Below are 18,630 nucleotides of genomic sequence, written 5' to 3'. Positions count from 1 at the left end.
ATACACACATATATACACATACATACATACATGCATATATATATGCAAACATACACACGTCTACACACATAGATATCACACATGCACATATCACACATATACACAGACAGACATACATATATACACATACACACCTACACATATATATAAACTCAGACACACATCATATATGCACGCACCCACATATTATGTAGACACATACAGATACACACATACACACATTCACATACTCATCATCATTCCTTTAAAACAATTTAGTTTCTCCTCTGAGCTTAACCATGAAGCCACATGTTTGCACCCCGAGCCTTGCCTCTTTCTGTCAGATCCTATTCACAATGGACTTAGACTGGCTCCTTAGGCATCAGACATCTCAGTCTTGAATCTGGCACTAAGCAGGCGTCCATGCATCATGCATGCATCACACCCAGCTCCACGGCCTTCACTTTACAGAGCAGCTTGCTTCCTCAGGAAGCTTTTGTGGTCAACCAAGAGATACGTTATAGTTCACAAACACCCAGTGCCGTTATGTGCTTCTTAAAAAAAAAACTTACTGATGTATATAATTTCTCTTTGTTTCCCCTTTCCATGGTTCTCTGCAGGGACAGAAATTTCCCAAAGCATCCTAGCCAAATGTGACTGCCAGCTGTGTCTAGGTGTTCTGTGTAAACCAGAGAGGGACCTCAGGAGATGTAGGACGAGGCACACTGTGGGCTCCACTCTGTTGTGACCCCGCAGGACTCAGCTGCTGCTGAGGTTATCATTTTACCCTTCATGCTCATCTCACCCTACCCTGTTCTGCTACCTTATTGAGTCGTTTAATTTCACAGGCATAATGTTCTTTCTTCCTATTTGCGAGAGCATTGTTTTCCTTCAGCAGCAAATTCTCCTTCTTCAGGGCTCGCAATTCTTCCCTTAGGCTTTCCCTTTCCTTATGAAGAAAAAGACAAGAAAACATGACCCAGATCAAAAACTCCCACAGGGAAGGATAAGGCAGAAATCTGAAGAGACTGGCTCCTTCTGGCAGACAGTCATCCACCACACATAAGCAAATGGGACCCGCAAGGTTTTCTCTAACATTCCTTTGAGCAATGTTCTTGACGTAGAGGACAGAGCTACTGAACATATTTTCCTTTATGAAAACTTAGGGATACTGTGGTGACCCCCAGAAAAACCATTAAAACTCTAATCCTCACATTCTATAGTCAAATCAATGAGTCTGTGGAGCAATCTACCCCTGTTCCCAAGGGACTGCTTAAAAACATTAAAAAGGCCTGAAAAGAAAAAGAAAGGTTACAGAGATAAACTGATGCTAAATAGCTCAAGGCCAGTTCTGCACCATTCTATATCAGAGACAAAGACCGGAAATTTTAGACAAAAAAGGACCTTCGCTGCAGATAAATATTCAGAGCTCAGCATCACCACAACTACCCTTAAAAGGCAGAAATCCAGCCTTCCAGTGTCTGGCATGCTCAGTGCCTCCAACAATCTCCAAGAACTTCACCATTTTACACAACTGAAAGTCCTGATTCTCGCTGATTACTTTTTTTAATTTATTTATTTATTAAAGATTTCTGTCTCTTCCTCGCCACCGCCTCCCAAAAAAAAATAATCAGCAAGAATAAATATATCATATTCAAATAGCTTGACTCCTATTTCATGTTATATTTCATTCATTTTTCTATGTATGTATATTATAAAAATAATACAAAATATATAATTTGTAAAGTCAAAAAAAAAGTCCTGATTATCATCTCTCAACTCTTCATACTATACAGTAGCTTGCAAAATTTGGTGGAGTAAATTGGATCCTTAATGAGAATACAGTCTAGAAAAAGAAATATTGCAGAATATAGCTCAAGATGAGAAGTAACTAAAGCAGGGGATTCAAATATTATTTTAGTCACATTCCAATATGGTAACTAAATTTAAGAAATCAATTTTAGGCAACTTATTTTCTTTAGAAGTGAAAACATCTCATCATCACTTGCTTTAATAGGCTGAACCTACACACTTAGATGAGTCAGTCACAAGAATACTATTTTATTACATCTAGAAAATGTTCCCAAGTTCATGAGGGAAAAGTTACTAAAATTCCAAGCTAGGGTGTAGCTGAAGGAGGCAGTGTGTACTGCATTCCAGAGAGGGGCTTGTCAGAACCCTGTTTCCTGCTTCACCCCAACTGTAACCTCAGCAAGGTGAGCCAGCCTGAGCTGTGGAATGGGAGGTATTGCTCCTGACAGGAGCAAAGATGTTCACAGAGACACTCAGGTCCTTCCTTTGACTGTCAGACTACTGAGATAATGTCTCCAAGGATTTGGGATTTCCCCAGGAATCTCATGCTGGGAATGAAGCCTGGTGCTAGCCCAAGAGATTTTTGTAGGGTTTGGACAGTTTGTCAGACCATCTTGCTGGGCAGACTGAGGCAGAGTGGTGACAGTATCTACAAAGAACCGTGCCCCAACCAGGACTGCTTAGCAGCAGATGCCACTTCAGCTCTGTTTAAAACTTAAACTCACGTCAGCACCCTGAAGGTGTTCTTGAAGTCACTGGGCTTCTCTATTGTTCTTCCCAACGTGGGTACACCGACAAAATCTCCTCTCTCTGCTTTTCATGATTAACTGTCCCTTTAATTTGCCTCTTGAGCACAAGTGGCTGAGACAGGACACCCAGACCCAGACTCTTACCTTAGAGGTTCTGCTAACAGTCTTGTGAGACTTTCTGCCTTCACAATGACAGCAGCAAGACTGCCCATGAGAATACACATACTTGTTTCTATTCTTACTACGTCTTCAGAGGGCTGTCATTAGACTTCAGCATCCCTTTATACATAAGTCATAAAGTCCAGCTCCTGAGGAAAAAGCCTGCACCACAAGAAACCCCTCTCATTGTCCCTGCTCACCCTTGCTGCCTAGAGCCTCGGTTCAGGACCCCGTGTTCTTAGTGCTGACCTGTTCAGGGCTGGGCTTTGGATATTGAATGAGATCATGAATGTGAAGTGGTTTTTAAAGTGTTCTGTGTACCCGGGTGTGGTGAAGAACTTCTGCCATTCCAGCACTTGGGATGCTTAGGCTGGAGAACAGCAGGTTCAAGGCCAGCCTGGGCAAGAAGTCAATTCTAGGCAAGAAAGGTAGCACTTCTGGGGGACATAGTGGGACTTTTTCCCTAGCAATAACAGGAAGTCACTCACAAGAGAGGCTGTAAAGCCCTGGAAGGTGCTCACCCAATCAGTTTCCAATTTCCTAGCCACTGATGGCAATGCACACTTCACCCACCCACCCACCTCCGTGCTCTGAGCCTGCGTGTGGCTCCTTAGAGAGCTGTTTTTCACCACTCTTATCTTGCTCAACTAGAGGCCAGTCGCTGACCACCCACCTCTAGCTGCCTGTCGCCCTCTGCCACACTTTGTTTCTGTTCCTTCTCTATGGTGTGGATATCTTCTGTGGCCGCCAATCTCTTTTGCAGCTCCAGGACCTTAGGGGATCATGGAAGGGAAACAGTTAACACCACGGTCAAGCCCAGTGCACTTGGGAATAGGGGTGCCCCACCCCACCCTGTCCAGGAAGTCCCCCAAGGAAGAGCTCTTCCCTACAATACATCAGCAGAGTGGGCTTGCTCTACACAAAAGCACACACTTTCCTCCCAGAGGGAGGATTCCTACTCGTCCCTCCTTTCTCCAAATGACCCTTACTTTCAAAGAATGAAGGAGCCAGAGAACAGACTGGTGGGCTCTTTGTACCTGGCCTCTGAGAGGCAGGGAACAAGACAAAGTTGCAGGTGGTCAGGAAGTGAGTAGAGCCCTCTACAAAGGGCAATCTTGCCAGGGTATCTGTGGTTTTTCCTCTTGACAAATTAGAACCCTGTGCTAGAACCTTGGACATGGCGCTTCCTCCAATTTGTTCTTTTCTCCGGATTTACTGGCTGCCCTGGGATGCTGTGGAAACATTCTTTCTGGGAACACTGTCATTAAAATTTGTAGCCACAGACTGGTTCAGAATGTATAGATCCAGACTTACTGAAGTGGGACACTATCTTCCTGCTTCTAAATTTAATTCTGAGTATCAAATGAGGAAGAAAATGCAAGCACTTTGCGTTACTGTGGTCAGTTTTCTTCCTTTTGAATTATTTAGGGGAATTTACTTTCTCTCTTCTGTCTTTTTTGAAAATGGAATGCTTTCAAATAATATAACAACTTTAACCTATTAAATAAAAACTTCCCCAAGGTTTCTTTCTGGTTAAAAAGCTTCTCCACACGCTTTAAAGAAAGCAGAAGGGGGCATCCCCTTTTCATCCTGGCTGTTACCACTGTTTCTCTATGGATGGAAGCCAGCTGATTCTCTGATGGACTTTTTCCTGACCTGACCTCAGCCTCAGTAACAACTCAGAGCTGGGAGTGCTCACAGGAACTCTTGGATGGAACCAAGGCTACATTCCAACAGCTGACTGACATTGTATCCATCCTCAGTGCAAGAGGCCAAATATTATGGTGGAACTCTGCCCCTCATTTGTCATAGGTAGGGATCCACAAAAATCTCTTGGGACCATACTACCATTATTAAAGAAAGTCCCACATGAAGAGTTTCTTACCTTTCTTTCGTATAACCCTTTCATATTTCGGAACTGCTGGTCCCATTGTTGATTGACTTCTAGGAGCTGAAATTATTAAAATTTGGCATTTCAAGAAAAGATTTCCATCCATTTGGAAGTTTAGGAAATGTGAAATCATGGTCTGAGCTTACTGAGATTTTAGAAGTCATGAATGAAGGCAACTCTCCTAGCAAGTTCTGGTTGGGCTGGCATGATTTTGGAGCAGGTTAAAGAGAGAAAGCAAAGAGGAAGGTCCAAAAAATGCTGGATAGACTGCATAAAGGAAGACTGTGGAAGCTTGGGTATGACCATAACACAAGCGCTTAGCACTGCCCAGAGTAGGAATAACTGGAGAACTGCCATAAACGGGTTGTTTAAGCATTGCCAGGGCATCAATTACGATGATGATGATGATGATGATGATGATGATGATGATGATGATGATGATGATAAAGAGAGAATTTTAAGGATGTGTGGAGAAGAGCCCTTCACCCCAGAGTCGGGTGGAAGCCTCTTTCTCATCAGCTAGGCTAAGTCAAGACCTCCAATGTTTACTGTAAGAAGTCTATATAAAGACACATTTCCTATTACACAGAGAGGTTTTGAGTCAGATTGTTAAAACAGCTCAAGGCCCGAGTGTCAATGCCTGTCCTCTTTTCCTGCTGTAAGTCCACGATTGTCTAGTAATCCCCCTAGAAATTCCATTTACAGTGCAATGTATGCCTTAGCCTCTTCTGTGCAAACTTTATGAGCCACTGCTTATTTTTATCAGAGTACAGTCCATTCAGGGCTCTCGGAGGGCCATCCTGTAACCTTTCTTATCAAACTAGATGGATGTGTGTGTGTGTGGGGGGGGGGGGGGTTTACATGCAATTCTGTGAGTTTAAACTTGAGTCTGTTTTAGTTCCAGAGCACCTGACACCTTCACACAGACATACATGCAAGCAAAGCACCAATGCATCTAAAATAAAACTAAATAAAAACGAAGCAAGTAAATAATCATAAAATTAAAGATTTAAAAATATTTACATCCTAAAGCATGCCACTGCAAGTAAATGACTGCCAATTAGTTGAGTTTGGACTTAAACATACATTTATTTTTTTAAAAAAAATTTTCATTAATGTTTATTGCATATTTTTAAAATTTATTTATTTATTAAAAATTTTCATATCCTCCCCTCCTCCCATTTCCCTCCCCCTCCCTCTCCCTCTCCAGTCCTAAGAGAAGTCAGGGTGCCCTGCCCTGTGGGAAGTCCAAGGTCCTCCCCCTCCATCCAGGTCTGGGAAGGTGTGCATCCAAACAGACTAGGCTCCCACAAAGCCAGTACATGAAGTAGAATCAAAACCCAGTGCCATTGTCCTTGGCTTCTCAGTCAGCCCTCATTGTCAGTCACATTCAGAGAGTCTGATTTGGTCACATGCTCCATCAGTCCCAGTCCAGCTGGCCTTGGTAAGCTCCCATTAGATCAGTCCCACTGTCTCCGTGCGTGGACACACCCCGCATGGTCCTATAAATTCTTTGAAAAAGTTGTCACAAGAATTCATTCTAATAGCCATAGTAAACAAACAGGAGAATATGGAAAGAGAAACTTCACTTCATATAATAATTCTTACAAAAATAGTTAGAGAGTTTCATCAGACTCTGGATGAGTTAAACAAAGATGAAAACTAAAATAAGAAAAGTTGAGATTTTCTAATAAATGCCTCAACTGACTTGTCAAGACATGATCTAACACTTAATAAATCTTTATTCATGAACCCGTTATGAAAATAAGAAAATGTGTCCATCGAAATGGCCGTCAGGGGTGCTGTGGGGGATACAGTCCAGCATTACTATATAGATCTTGAGATGTTCCCTTAGCTTGTAGGGACCATCATACAGCGGAAGCCAAGATGTTTGATTTCACCACAGAAAAGAGTTCAGAGTAAGTCAGTAAGAACTGGAGTTACCCGAAAAGGAAGTTAGACTTAAACAGGGAGTTAATAGGAAGAGAAACGCTCAGAAAAAGAAAAAGGCAAACTGCAAAGTGTGGGGTATGTGCTCCTCACAGGAGAGCCAAGCTTACTCTCCTGGTGGGAGCCATGCATAGTAATTTGTTGAGAAGGGGAAGGAGTTCAAGCACCCATTAGACCCAGAACACAGCCATGGTACATCTAACAGCATCAGCTAATTCCCAATATCACCTCAGAAATCACCTTTCTTCTTATGTCATTTATGTGTTTTCTATTGAAGATTAATCTTTAATTTTTATTATATATGTTTGGGTGTTTGACCTACATGTATGTGAACTGCATGTATGCCCGGTATCCTCAGAGGTCAGAAGAAGATATAGGATCTGGAATTGTAGTTACAGAAGACACAGACCATCATGTGGGTGCCAGGAACTGACCTGGGTCTTCTGCAATAGTGACAAGTATTTTTACTACTGCGCTATCTCTCCAGCCTGGAAGACATTGTTTTATAACCCACAGTCATTTAGGTGCTTAACTCAGGAAGTCACTGAACTTAAAATCAACTATGCACAAGCTTTTAACAGTTCAAATCTCATCATATATCAGTTTGCAAGGTCATAGTCCATAAGAGTCTATGATGCAATTGGTAAGTACATCAACAATTGGAAAAGATGAGTTATAACTACCATATTAATGACATCAACACTTTTTCATTCAACATAGTGCAAACCATGATTTCTAAAAGCTTTTCTTTCAAAAATAGTGTAGTCCAGTATTATGGAGATAAAGCACTGTGTTTAATGACAAGATAAAAGAAATTAAGGGCATCTTGGTTTATTCTCAGGCTTAGCAGATGGCTATGTGACTTTATCCAATATTTCACATTACCTCTTGCCTCTGTTTTTCCAAGTGCCTAATCTTTTGTTCAAGAGAATTTGTTGAGTCCTTTCTTCTTAATGGAGCACACTTTAATGAAAGAAAACAAAAGATTGAGATTAAGCAGCCTATAAAATAAAGAGAAGAGGTTGGTTCTGTTCTTCAAAAACCTCATGCATTTAGACAAATCTTGTGTTTTGAAAAAAAATTATTTGATATGGGGGTTGGAGATATGTGTCTTTATGATACAGCATGTGCTTAGCATGCACAAGGCCCTGAGTTTGATTCCCAGCACTCAATACACAAACTTCTCATCACAGTGACAAGCTATTGTACCAACCTAATACACTATTTACTATTCATTTATTTTAATTAATTACTAAAATGGTCCACAAATAAATTATAAATTAGCAAGTCTAATACATACAGTTAAAATGCATCAAAATGATTACAAATTGTGAATAAATTTACTACTTCTATGGCCATAGCACAAATATGTTGTAGAATTGGGTAGAAATTATCAGGCTCTATGTATTTTGGCCTGCCTTTTGGGGCAGGACATTAGAATACCAGTTTAGATTAGTAATAAATTATGGCATAATGACAACTAATAGCCTTTGTCTTCAGTTACTTTCCACCTAGGGATTGAGATAATTATTCAAAAAAGGGACTGAAGTTCTAGAAACTGCCACCATCTAGCAAATGGACCACCTTCAGGAAAGTTCACAGAAAAGACTACTTCATTGCTGTACCTTGGTAGTCTATGTGCACCCCATCCAGGTCACTAAGTAATTCAGTGAGCTGGGTAATCAGGGCAGACCTGAATTCTATGCACAGTTTCAGGCACAACAGTTACCATGAACCTCAATCCCAAAAGCCATTCATGAAGAACTAAGCACCTTGTCCAGACTTACTGGTCCTCACCAAAAGTGCTCAGAGGATTTCAAGGTCTTCTTTCATTGGAAACAATTTATAAAACTAGTTTTCTGACTTATCTATGTCTCAGTGTTTCAGGATTTGATGTTGTCTTGCACAGAATGGATGCTGTTATTTGTTTTTAAACTTCTCTTACTTTAGAGTTGTCTTATCATCAAACCACATTTTATGGGCAGTCTTCTGTTGGTCAATACACACGCTTATTACCTCAAGAAGCTTTTGGCTAAATCTGAAGTGTGACATCAAAACCTAGGTGGCAGCAATGGCAGGCAATATACTTGAACTTTCTCTTTTGGGGGTGAGTCTAAGAAACTGGACCCATTCTGATTAGTGCTATAAGGCATGAAATGTCCTTGATCTGGAAAGTCCTATAGGCTCTTCTTACCCACATGTTTTGCGCTTAGCAAGGCAGAGGAGCCCTGAAGTTGATTCTAAACTAGTGATTCTCCCCAAGGACATGACAACATCACAGGGGAGCCTGTGACATGTAAAGCACTCTGAACAGTATTCTAGTCAAAGATATTCACTGTTAACATGTTTCCTAACATCCAACATCATGGTTGAAAATGGAAAGTTTAGATCCTCTAAAATTGTTCTGCTTGTGATGCAAAAATTTTTAAGTAGCAAACATTTGCAAAGTCTTGCTCCTGTTGTTCTATGCATCCTCCATTCCCATAATGTTCTCTATGCAAAAACTGTAAAACACATTGACTCTGAAATTTGATAAGTAAGTTTTCTGTACTAAATATTTAAGAAAACTTACTTGTAACCATAAGAATACTAGCTGACAAGATTCTCAAACAACAGTGTTAAAAGGGGTCATTGAAAGTAGATGATAGCGAACATGAAGACTAGGAAGAATTTGTGGATGACACGCATCACCAGACATTTGTAGAGAGGTTCATCGGGATTGTACCATAACTTGTACGCCTTGCGTACAAGTTAAAACCAATCAGAGTCAATTCATGTTTGGAGTAAGTTCTTGTGTGTATTTGTTATTCATTTTGGTTGCTAACGAGGGCATGGGTTATCACAGTACATGCAAAGATATTTAGTCATTAGGTTCTAGGAAGGGCCTTCTACTGAAACAATTATTCCTTCTAAGCAATTCCTTATTATTATTTTTCTGCAAAATGCAGTCTGTGTTGAAAATATCAAGGAGTTTCTTCCCCTATCAAAATATCCGAGTCAACTGCTAAGATGTTTAAGTTGTAACATAACAAATAAAATATCTAAAGGAATAGATGGATTCTATTTAGTTTCTCAATATATTTTGGTTATCTGTTTAAAAGAAACATAGGAAAATCCAGTAAGTTAGCTCAGTGGCTGATAGCACAGGCCGCTAAGACAAATCACTAGGTTCGTTCCCTCAGTCCCACACAGGAGAAGGAGAGGACTGAGCCTAGCAGGTGGTTCTCTGGGCTCCACAGTCACTCCATGGCAGACGTGTATGCACAGATTCAAAATAAACCAATAAAAATACAATAAAACATTAAGAAGGTGCAATAATTAAGTCATGGAAATAGTGAATGTTATTGTAGTAACTAAATAAAATTATAGCATCAACTGAAGATTTTAATAATTAAAGTCATTTACTGCTAAATGTTCTATTTCTAGACACATGTTTACAATATTCTTCTTAAATTTTACACCAAATTAAACTCTTCCTCATGAGAAGAAAATGTAAAGTACACCGCAGAGGGAGAGGAATCTGTGCAGATGTGAGTCTGTCGTTCGATGGAAGCAGCCTGGCCCAGTGAGTTCAAAGGCAGAGCAATGATCGCCAGTGACCTTTTGTATGTCAAATAATACTTGTTAAAATACAGAGTGGGTCTTAATCATCACACAATCCACCATCGTGTTCTTCGTTCTGGGTGGCCACCTAAGCATGATGCATGTTCTTACCTCCACATGCTCCATGTAAGATCCTGCTGCATTCAGTCCAGCCATGCTTGGGGAAGACGAGCAAGCTGTCTTACTCAGAGTCTTGTAGGGCAGAAAGAAAAAGAAAAAAAAAGAAAATCTCTTGTGGTGCCTTTTAGGATGAGAGCGCCCAGACTTTGAAAACCATAAGTCTCTGTTAACTCATGATAGAAAATAACATGTTCTCAGTAGCAGAAATGTCTCTATGCTAATCACACAGAATAAGGATGCAGGAGGAGAAATGTGATTTTAACTTTTATTGGCTTTCATGCAACAGGGATTTCCCAGGGTGTCTCAAGTCATCAGGCTATGACTAAGATTTGTGGCAGATTATCTGGCCGTGTATGTAAATTGTGCTTCTTCTGCCTTTCTGGGCAGTTTCTCCCACTGAAGGAGGAAGTTTCTACCCTGAGAATGCCTGGGGCAAACCTGGCTTTTCTTCAGTGGCCTAACTACCACACATCTATTGGATTTTCCAGAGCAGTTAGGTCACTGTTGATCTTTTGGACAGCTTGATTTCTTGCTTCCTATGGGTATGGTTTTCTGGTAATGCCTTCTAAATGTGAGCTGAGCTGTGTAGAGCATAGTGAGTCACGTGGATCTGTGAGTGTTGCTTTTACAGAATCAACAGGAGAAAATGATCTGTTACAAAATAAAACGCATGTGGCTTACACATCGAGTGTTCTGGATTGGCAGGAAGCTTGCTTTCAGGGTTAATATTAACTTTCCATAGACCAGGTTCAAGTATTTCAGCAAGGCACTGTTTTAAACCAGTAAATCCATTTTCTCTAACATTTTGGTGAACTCCTGTCTTGTTACAGACCTTTCAGCTAATGGTGCGAGACAAGAGTTGTAGAAAGGGCTGTGCGGATAGAGAGACTGAAGATGGGCTTTGGACCCATCTTCTGGAGTAGAAACAAGAAAGAATGAGTTGCTGAAAGGAAAATGGAGATGTCTTTAGGTTCAGACACCTGACTGGAGCCTTTCGTGGAGAAACCCACATACAGCTAGACTGAAGTAGAGAACTGTGGAAACGCAATGTGTGTCCAAGGTCTGACCATTCCTCCTTTCCATCTCTCTCACCGTTCCCTGCCTCTTCATAGCGCTCCCCATACAACTGGTGAACACAGAACCCAGTCAAAGCCTCCCTTGCCTGTTGAGTTTATCCTTTTTCTTCTTCCCTACCAGAGGGAGCACTTCTCCAAGCTTTTCACCTGTGCATTTCTTTGTTCCTATATTCATGTCTGCAACCATACTGCCTTAGCAATATTCACCACATCCTACGAAATGAGTAAATTGGTGAGTATCCGTTATACTATGCTCCAAATTGGTGAGTTTTCGTAAGCATATTTGTTTACCTCCTGTTATTTGGGGAGTCTGTTTTGAAGATGAGTGAAAGAGAGTTGTGCTGTCTTAGAGCAATATCCAAAAAAGCACCTGGGATTCAATGTGTTCCTGCAGAACTCCGAGGTAAACATTACAACACACTTGCTCAGTTTAGAGACTAGAAACAGAGGCTTCCTAAATACTTACATGTTATCCACACTGAGACATGCTCATCAAAAATACAGAATATCTTTAATGTAAAAGTAATTTTATTCTAACACACATACATACACCCTGACCCCTGCACCCCACCCACCCATACATGTGCTCAGAGTGACGTGCATATAGTTCAACGTTCTTTATGCTTCTCTGTGTTAGGTCGCACTAGTGTAGTAGATGCAGCGGCATTAACCCACAAACACTTTTTTCAAATGCTATCCTTGGCATCTCTGTGCCTGGGGTCTCCGCTGCCATGGCACCCTGATGCAGATGCATGGTCCTTGTGTGAGGTGTGATGGTGCTTATCATGTTGAATCCAACAGTTCTGCAATACTCATCCCAGCTCCTCTGTCTCCTCTGCTGTACGGACCGATAGAAAACTGAATTTCTGCGAGTTCTCTGTCAGAATACATGTGAAGAAACAACTTTTGCAGAGAAAAACAGGAATTTCAGTAGACCTGCTCCAGGAATGAGAAGAGAGGGTTTTGCTCCTCTGGCCTCCAGACCTTGGCTCCACCTACTCCTAGGTGTGGCTTCCAGTCAACCTTTTCTTTCAGAAGTTTCACTCTTTAAGGTGACTTTCAGAGAAACTGAAGTATCGCTTCCCTGTTTCCAAAGCAATTTTAAAGATTCCTCTATTGTGAAATTGCTACAATAATATCTTACGTAGGAGAAAACTAACCTAAGGAATTACCAGTCATTAATCTGCTGCTATCGTTGGCATTGACAGTAATTCTCTTGGTCTGAGAAAAAAAAAAAAACATGCAGGTCCACTGATGCCTGGAGGCTTTGACAGGCAAAGGGGACAGAATTCTTTTAACACCTCTGCTATCTAGACCCATGTGTGTGGTTGCTGAGAAGCCTGTGCTGTCTCTGTAGGAGAGGGAGGAGCTGGAACAGACAAAGGTTCCAGTTGTGGTGCTGAGTTGTCTGGCTTCATTTCTCGACTCTATCCCGCATGGCTTGTGACCAGACAAGACTCAACTTCAGCATTATGCAATGGGATAGTGGCTATCTATAATAGTAAAAATAAAAGCTTGGATAATGATCACAATGTGATGCTTAAAGTGTGCCAATCAAGCAGATTACATGAGAAAATAAAAAGGACCATCCATAATTTGTGTGTTACTTACTGTGCCCTTGAAAATTATTGAGTTCTAAAAAAAATAAGCAAAAATCCCTGCTTACAATAATATTTACATATATAGTACATGTGTGTACATGTCTACAGATATTTACGAGCATACATACATATTCTTATGCACACCAGTGTGTGATGCACATATGTAAGCTGGTGAGTAAGTGGAAGCCAGTGAGTAAGGGCTAATGTTATTAAAGCAAGTAACAGCTCACAACAGTGGTGGCCCCTTCTCCACCATTAATAGTCATGGAAGGACTTAATGTCCAGGATTGGAGAGAGGGTGAAAGTTGAGCAGTAATGCAATAAAAGAACAATTTAATAAACACTGTGGGGATGGCCAGAGCCAGGCACAGAGAAGAAATCCATTTTTGACTAGCAGAGGGCTCATGCATGTAAGTCTGATAACAGAAAATACATAATATTTTCAATTTTAAAGTAGGTACTTTTGACTTTCTGTCATAGAGCCTGGAACATAGTAATTATATGATCAAAGTGTATTTCTAGTAAAAACAAGCCTGCACATGTATACTGTGCATTAAATGGAAAAGATGGGATGCTGCACACAAGTTAATAGATCTTAGCAAAAGTAATATTGAAAATATGTACCGTCCAATGCCAATCAACATGTTTAAGAACCAATTGGTCAAGAACTCACTCACCAACTCTAATGCCCCATGTTAATAGCCATCTTGCCATCTCTGCTGGGGATGTCAAAGTCACCCTTGTTTCCATGTGCCTAAACCTATTTCTTGACTCCCTCATAAGACCCATTTTCCCCAATGTAATGAATGAATGAATGTTCTCCAGATCCCAAATCATGGAGTCATTTTTAACTCCTCCTTGAATCTCAGTGCCTGTATTTAATAACCATGAACATTTTCTAGACTGTCAGACCCCTAAGCAATAGCTTTCCATTTCCATTAAAAACAGAGAATTCCCAGTTTGGTGACTGATGACTGACTAAATGGCAATGAAATAAGTATGCTTTTTCATAATTTGCTTAATCATTGGCACCCTGGCTTTATTCATGGGATCGCTTCTGAGATTATGTACAACATTGATCCATCCCTGGCTCTGTCATTTGATAGTCCCATCAGTCACTAGGGATGTTGCCTTAATTAAGGTGCTTAGAGTCTTTAGACTGACAGCAAGCCATCATTGTATTGAAAGATTCCAAGGCCTGCCCTGATTACCCTCCTGTACCCCATGCACTCTCCTGTTATCAGCACAGTAGCTCCTGTAAGACTTTAATGTTTATGTTCCTCGTCTGGGAAGCACTCCCCCCACCCAGTGACATCCCATTTGACTTAGAGTGAAAGCAAAACTCTTTTTTATATTAAAATTTTAAGTTACCCTATGAAATAATGTTTCCTTAGGGTATTTTATCCCTCAAAGTCACTTTAATTTATTCTATTCATCACCCTCTCCCACTGTCCTCCCCCATACTCCACCCCTAATTTCTGTTCCTCTTTATCCTCTGCAAATTGCGGTCTCTACTTCCACAACACACATACTCTGTTCCCCTTGTCGCTCCCTCCTCCATCCCTAAAGATCTCTTCTTCCCTTTTGTGCTTTCAAGATTCTCTATCCATATATACATGTGAATGCACACCCAAAAATACACAATCATATAATGGCCTGAAACTAGAACATGCATATGAACTAAAACGAGACATTTGTGTCTGAGTTTGGTAATTTTCTTTAACGTGATGATTTCCAAGTCATCCATCTCACCTGGAATGACATGTTCTTATTTTTTCTTGCGAGTACATAACATTTTATTGTGTGTATGCATGGTTTCTTCATCCTTGAGTCTGTAAATGGATGGTGGTTCCATTCGTTAGTCATTGTAAACAAGGTAGCAATGAACGTGGCTGAGCAAGGGTGTCTGAAGTATGTTGAGTTAGTGTACAGCAATGGTATGGGTGGATTATATTGCATTCTCTCTTTACTTTTCTGAGAAAGCCCCACACTGATTTTCACAGTGGTTCTTCCAGTTTCCAGTCTTAGCTGAAGTGAATAAGGCTTCACTTCCCAAGCACTCTTCCCAGAATTTGTTCTCTTTCATTTTCTTACTGCTAACTGTAGTGACTGGGGTAACCTGGAACAATTTCCCGTGGAATATGGGAAGGGTCTCCCTCTGTTTCAAATGTACATTTGTAGGTTTGCTGCACTTTATGTATAGAAAAAATAGCTAGCTTTCACTGACTAGTCTGTAGTCCATGAAACCTCTCGATTTCAATGTCTCTCAGTGTTCCACACTTAGCAAAAAACCCTCTCCTCCAGATGAGAGCAAGCTACATCCTCCATTATACTCTGAAGGTATTGATGACTCATCCACCCTATCACTTAACATCACGGTTCTCTACCTTACTCCCCTTATGCAAACCTCCTGAAGATGGGGTTGGTATTCATTTATTATTTAGCCATGGACACAGCATAACACTTTCAGGGTAGGAATTAGCGTACTCAGAAATGGATCTGTCCCTGTAGCAGCCTCTTCCAGTAGGTTCTAGCTTATCTCTGCTTCTCAGAACACTGCGGGATGCAGAGACACACAGAGTTGTATGTTTTGCCAGCAAACCAGAGGGGATCAAGTAGGAACATCAACACATCAACACATTTAAACTATTCTGCCTTAATGTAGACATTCAACTTGTAAATGATCACCTTTCCCTCCACACTTCGTTTTAGATCAATCATGTTTTAACTCAATATAAATCCTTAAAGCATCTTTCCTAATCTTGCTTGAGATTAAATGAATTAACATTATAAGTGACCGTATCTATGTGAAATTTGTCAATGGCAGCTCCATGATCTTTAGTAACAATTCCTCCGCTGCACATACGCTCTTAGGGGCTGAAGCAATGTGCTACCACATGAATGATGACTCCTCACAGCACACACTTCTCACCATTCTCTCTTTCGTCGACAAGCATTGCCATGTGCTTCATGGCTGGTTAAGCTTAGACTTAAAAGGAAAAAAAAATCAGTTCCATCCAGCCAAACGAAACTGTGCTTCTCCCTGGATCCCACTGAGTTCTGAGAGGCAAAGGCTTTCCAATAAGAGACTGATATACAAAGTTCCGAAATGTGTTTCGTTGACGTTGGAAAAGCTAAAACCTTCTTGCAATTTATTTCAAAATAACTCAAAAAGAGACATTGGTTGATAGTGGAAAGGGGGTGGTAGATGCATAAATATTTGATACGTAAGTAGATTGAAGTGTTAATGGTAGATTCAAGTAGTGAAAATATCAGTGCACACCATACAATGCTTTTGACTTCAATGTACATTTGAAACTTTCCACAATAAACTGTTATATGAAGAGTCTGAATTTAATCTTCAAAACTATACCAATAATCAGATATTATTTTAACTATTATTATAAAAGCAGTGAAAAATATGGTACACAAAGATGAAGCATCTAGAGGAAAGGCTTCCAGGGAAGACTGAAGGAGTTTTTCTGCACATCAAGGGAATTTTGTATCAAAATAAGCCAAAATCAAAGGAAAACCTTTAAATATACTATCATGAGATATGACAACATTTGTTAATATTGGCTTAATAATAAATTAAAATTGTCTCTAGAAATTTTTGCTACAATTATTAAATTGTGGGTGTGACACAGCACATGTGTGGGGTCAGAGAAGGCCAAGGGACAGCCTGCAGAAATTGGTTCTCTCTTTTTGTAATGCAGGTCACAAGGATTCAACAACCCATGTTGTTTACCTTGGCAGCAAGTTACCTGAGCCATCTCTCTTGTCCTTAAATGTACTTTCAGTAGTAGTTAGGGTATTTATTTTCCTTACTAAATAAAAAGAATAATCTTGAGGCTTTTTGCTATTTATCCTACAGAAATATTTCTTATGTATTTCATAGGCCTTTCCTTATTCTCTCTGAAGGTGTAAAATGAGTTAAAAAACTGTCTTAAGTTCATTTCTAGGTAGACGTGAATATTAGCATGCTATATACATTCCTCAGTGTGCCTGAGTTTTTTCTATTAACTTTTCCAAACTCATTGTAGTTTTTAGTGAACCTTGAAATAAGAATATTTACTTAATAAAGAGGACTCATTGAGGTGTTAAAATCAAAAGTCCAGGTCAGGTTTGGAGTCTCCCAGAGAGTTCTAGATCCGATAAAACCAAACACATTAATAACTTAACACTAAGCAAACTTTGCATAAGTTTTGCATCGAATCTGCCAAGAAACATATTTTGTGTGGAATTGTCCTGAGCTAACACTTCCTGACTGTTATGCAATCCTTCCATGAAAAAGGACACTAGTATAAATTTGCTTAATTAAGTCATTACCTGTCCCAGAGAAGATGCAAGTATAATGACCACTATAGAAATTAGGGTAATTCTTTCTGCTCTAAGGGGTCTATCAGTTGAAATATCAAGTCTCCAGTCTATTTTATAAAAATTATTTTCTAGATCTCGTGTTTCTTTTTTAAATGGGCTTTTATAACTGATAATTTCTGCACATAATCTCTTGGCCTTCTGACTTACATCAGGTATAATTTCCACACAGAAATGATATCTGATTCTCAGCTAGGCAATTGTTTTTCTTTTCCCTAAAAGTGACCCCCATAAAGCTGCACTGCACCCCAGAGGTTCTTCTATGTTATGTCCATTTTCATTGGGATGAGGCTCCTTGCGTTCTTCTCTCGCTTTCCCATTTCCTGCACACAGTGTGTCGGTCTGCTCATTTCTCTTGCAGGTCTCCACCCTCTTTACTTATTCTTGGCAATAGAAGATGAAGAGAACTTTGCATTTGTCTCAGAGCCTTTCATTAAATTATATCTCTTTTATTCCAATACCTCCAAACTCATCAAGTCTTAAATGCATCTTCAGCTCCTGCCCAAAGAGTCCACCTACTATTTTAATGATGACTCCAGTCAATGGAATCCAGAGAGCTGCCTTCCAGAGTCCCTGGCCCACTGGCCCACTCCTATCTTACTCAAATAGAAATTTTCTTATATTTTCCATTCTGCTGTTATCACAGCGAAAGTGTGAAAGTGTTTGTTTTGTTCTGAGTAGAGGATTGCTTCCTTCTGAGTGTTACTGCATAAACCACCATTCAGCCACTTCCACTGGAGACTAAGGTATTGACGCAAGGAATCAAATATTTGAAAATACATTCAGAGGACAGTCTGGTGGGTGCAGAATGAAGACTTCCAAGGCTGTTTGTTCTGAGGGAGGAGAGGGAGTGGTATACTGGGTGAACCAAGGGTGGTGCTGTGTTCAGGAGGAGAAGTTGCTCACAAGAGGCTGGTGTCACACCTGACACCAGTCTGAGCTCATAGTGTAGAACTTGTTCCACATCTGGACAGAGTTAAAGATTCAGTGGGTGAACAGAGAAAGGTTTTGCAAATTGCTGGGCTCTGAATAGTTGCTTACTAGAGAGTTCCCAGATTCCAGACAATAGGGAGCTGTTAGAATGTGATGATGCACATCTCTGGGAAATACTGAAAGTACAAGACAACATGAGGAGCCTGCACGACCAATGTTGAGAAATACACTTCTCGTCTTCAAAGGAGGAAGCCACAGTGTGCAGTTGCCTTTGGGACTTCAGAGGACAGACCTTACCATAAGAATGTGTGGTACAAGGAAAGTTACCTGACAGTGCTCCAAAGAGCAGGCATCTAGGTAAAAGGTACATGGATGAAAAC

At 40.4% G+C, this 18,630-nt stretch overlaps 1 protein-coding gene across 1 annotated transcript in view; it reads right to left on the bottom strand.

Annotated features, from left to right (window-relative positions):
- Positions 1-10,299, bottom strand: part of Tnip3 (TNFAIP3 interacting protein 3) — a 77,807-nt gene extending 67,508 nt beyond the window's left edge. The window contains exons 1-6 of the mRNA XM_041630733.1: positions 10,255-10,299; positions 7,426-7,503; positions 4,585-4,650; positions 3,373-3,471; positions 2,716-2,718; positions 803-928 (exon numbers count right to left, since the gene is read on the bottom strand). Of these exons, the coding sequence (XP_041486667.1) occupies positions 803-928; positions 2,716-2,718; positions 3,373-3,471; positions 4,585-4,650; positions 7,426-7,503; positions 10,255-10,299 (417 nt within the window). The remainder of the gene's footprint in view (positions 1-802; positions 929-2,715; positions 2,719-3,372; positions 3,472-4,584; positions 4,651-7,425; positions 7,504-10,254) is intronic.
- Positions 10,300-18,630: the final 8,331 nt, after the last annotated feature.

Source organism: Microtus oregoni, unplaced genomic scaffold (genome assembly GCF_018167655.1).
Source record: "Microtus oregoni isolate MIOR12 unplaced genomic scaffold, Mior012 000002F_ref0000024, whole genome shotgun sequence".
NCBI classification, from domain to species: domain Eukaryota; kingdom Metazoa; phylum Chordata; class Mammalia; order Rodentia; family Cricetidae; genus Microtus; species Microtus oregoni.
The sequence above is the reverse complement of the archived record's forward strand: the minus strand, read 5'-3'. Positions and strand labels throughout refer to the sequence as shown.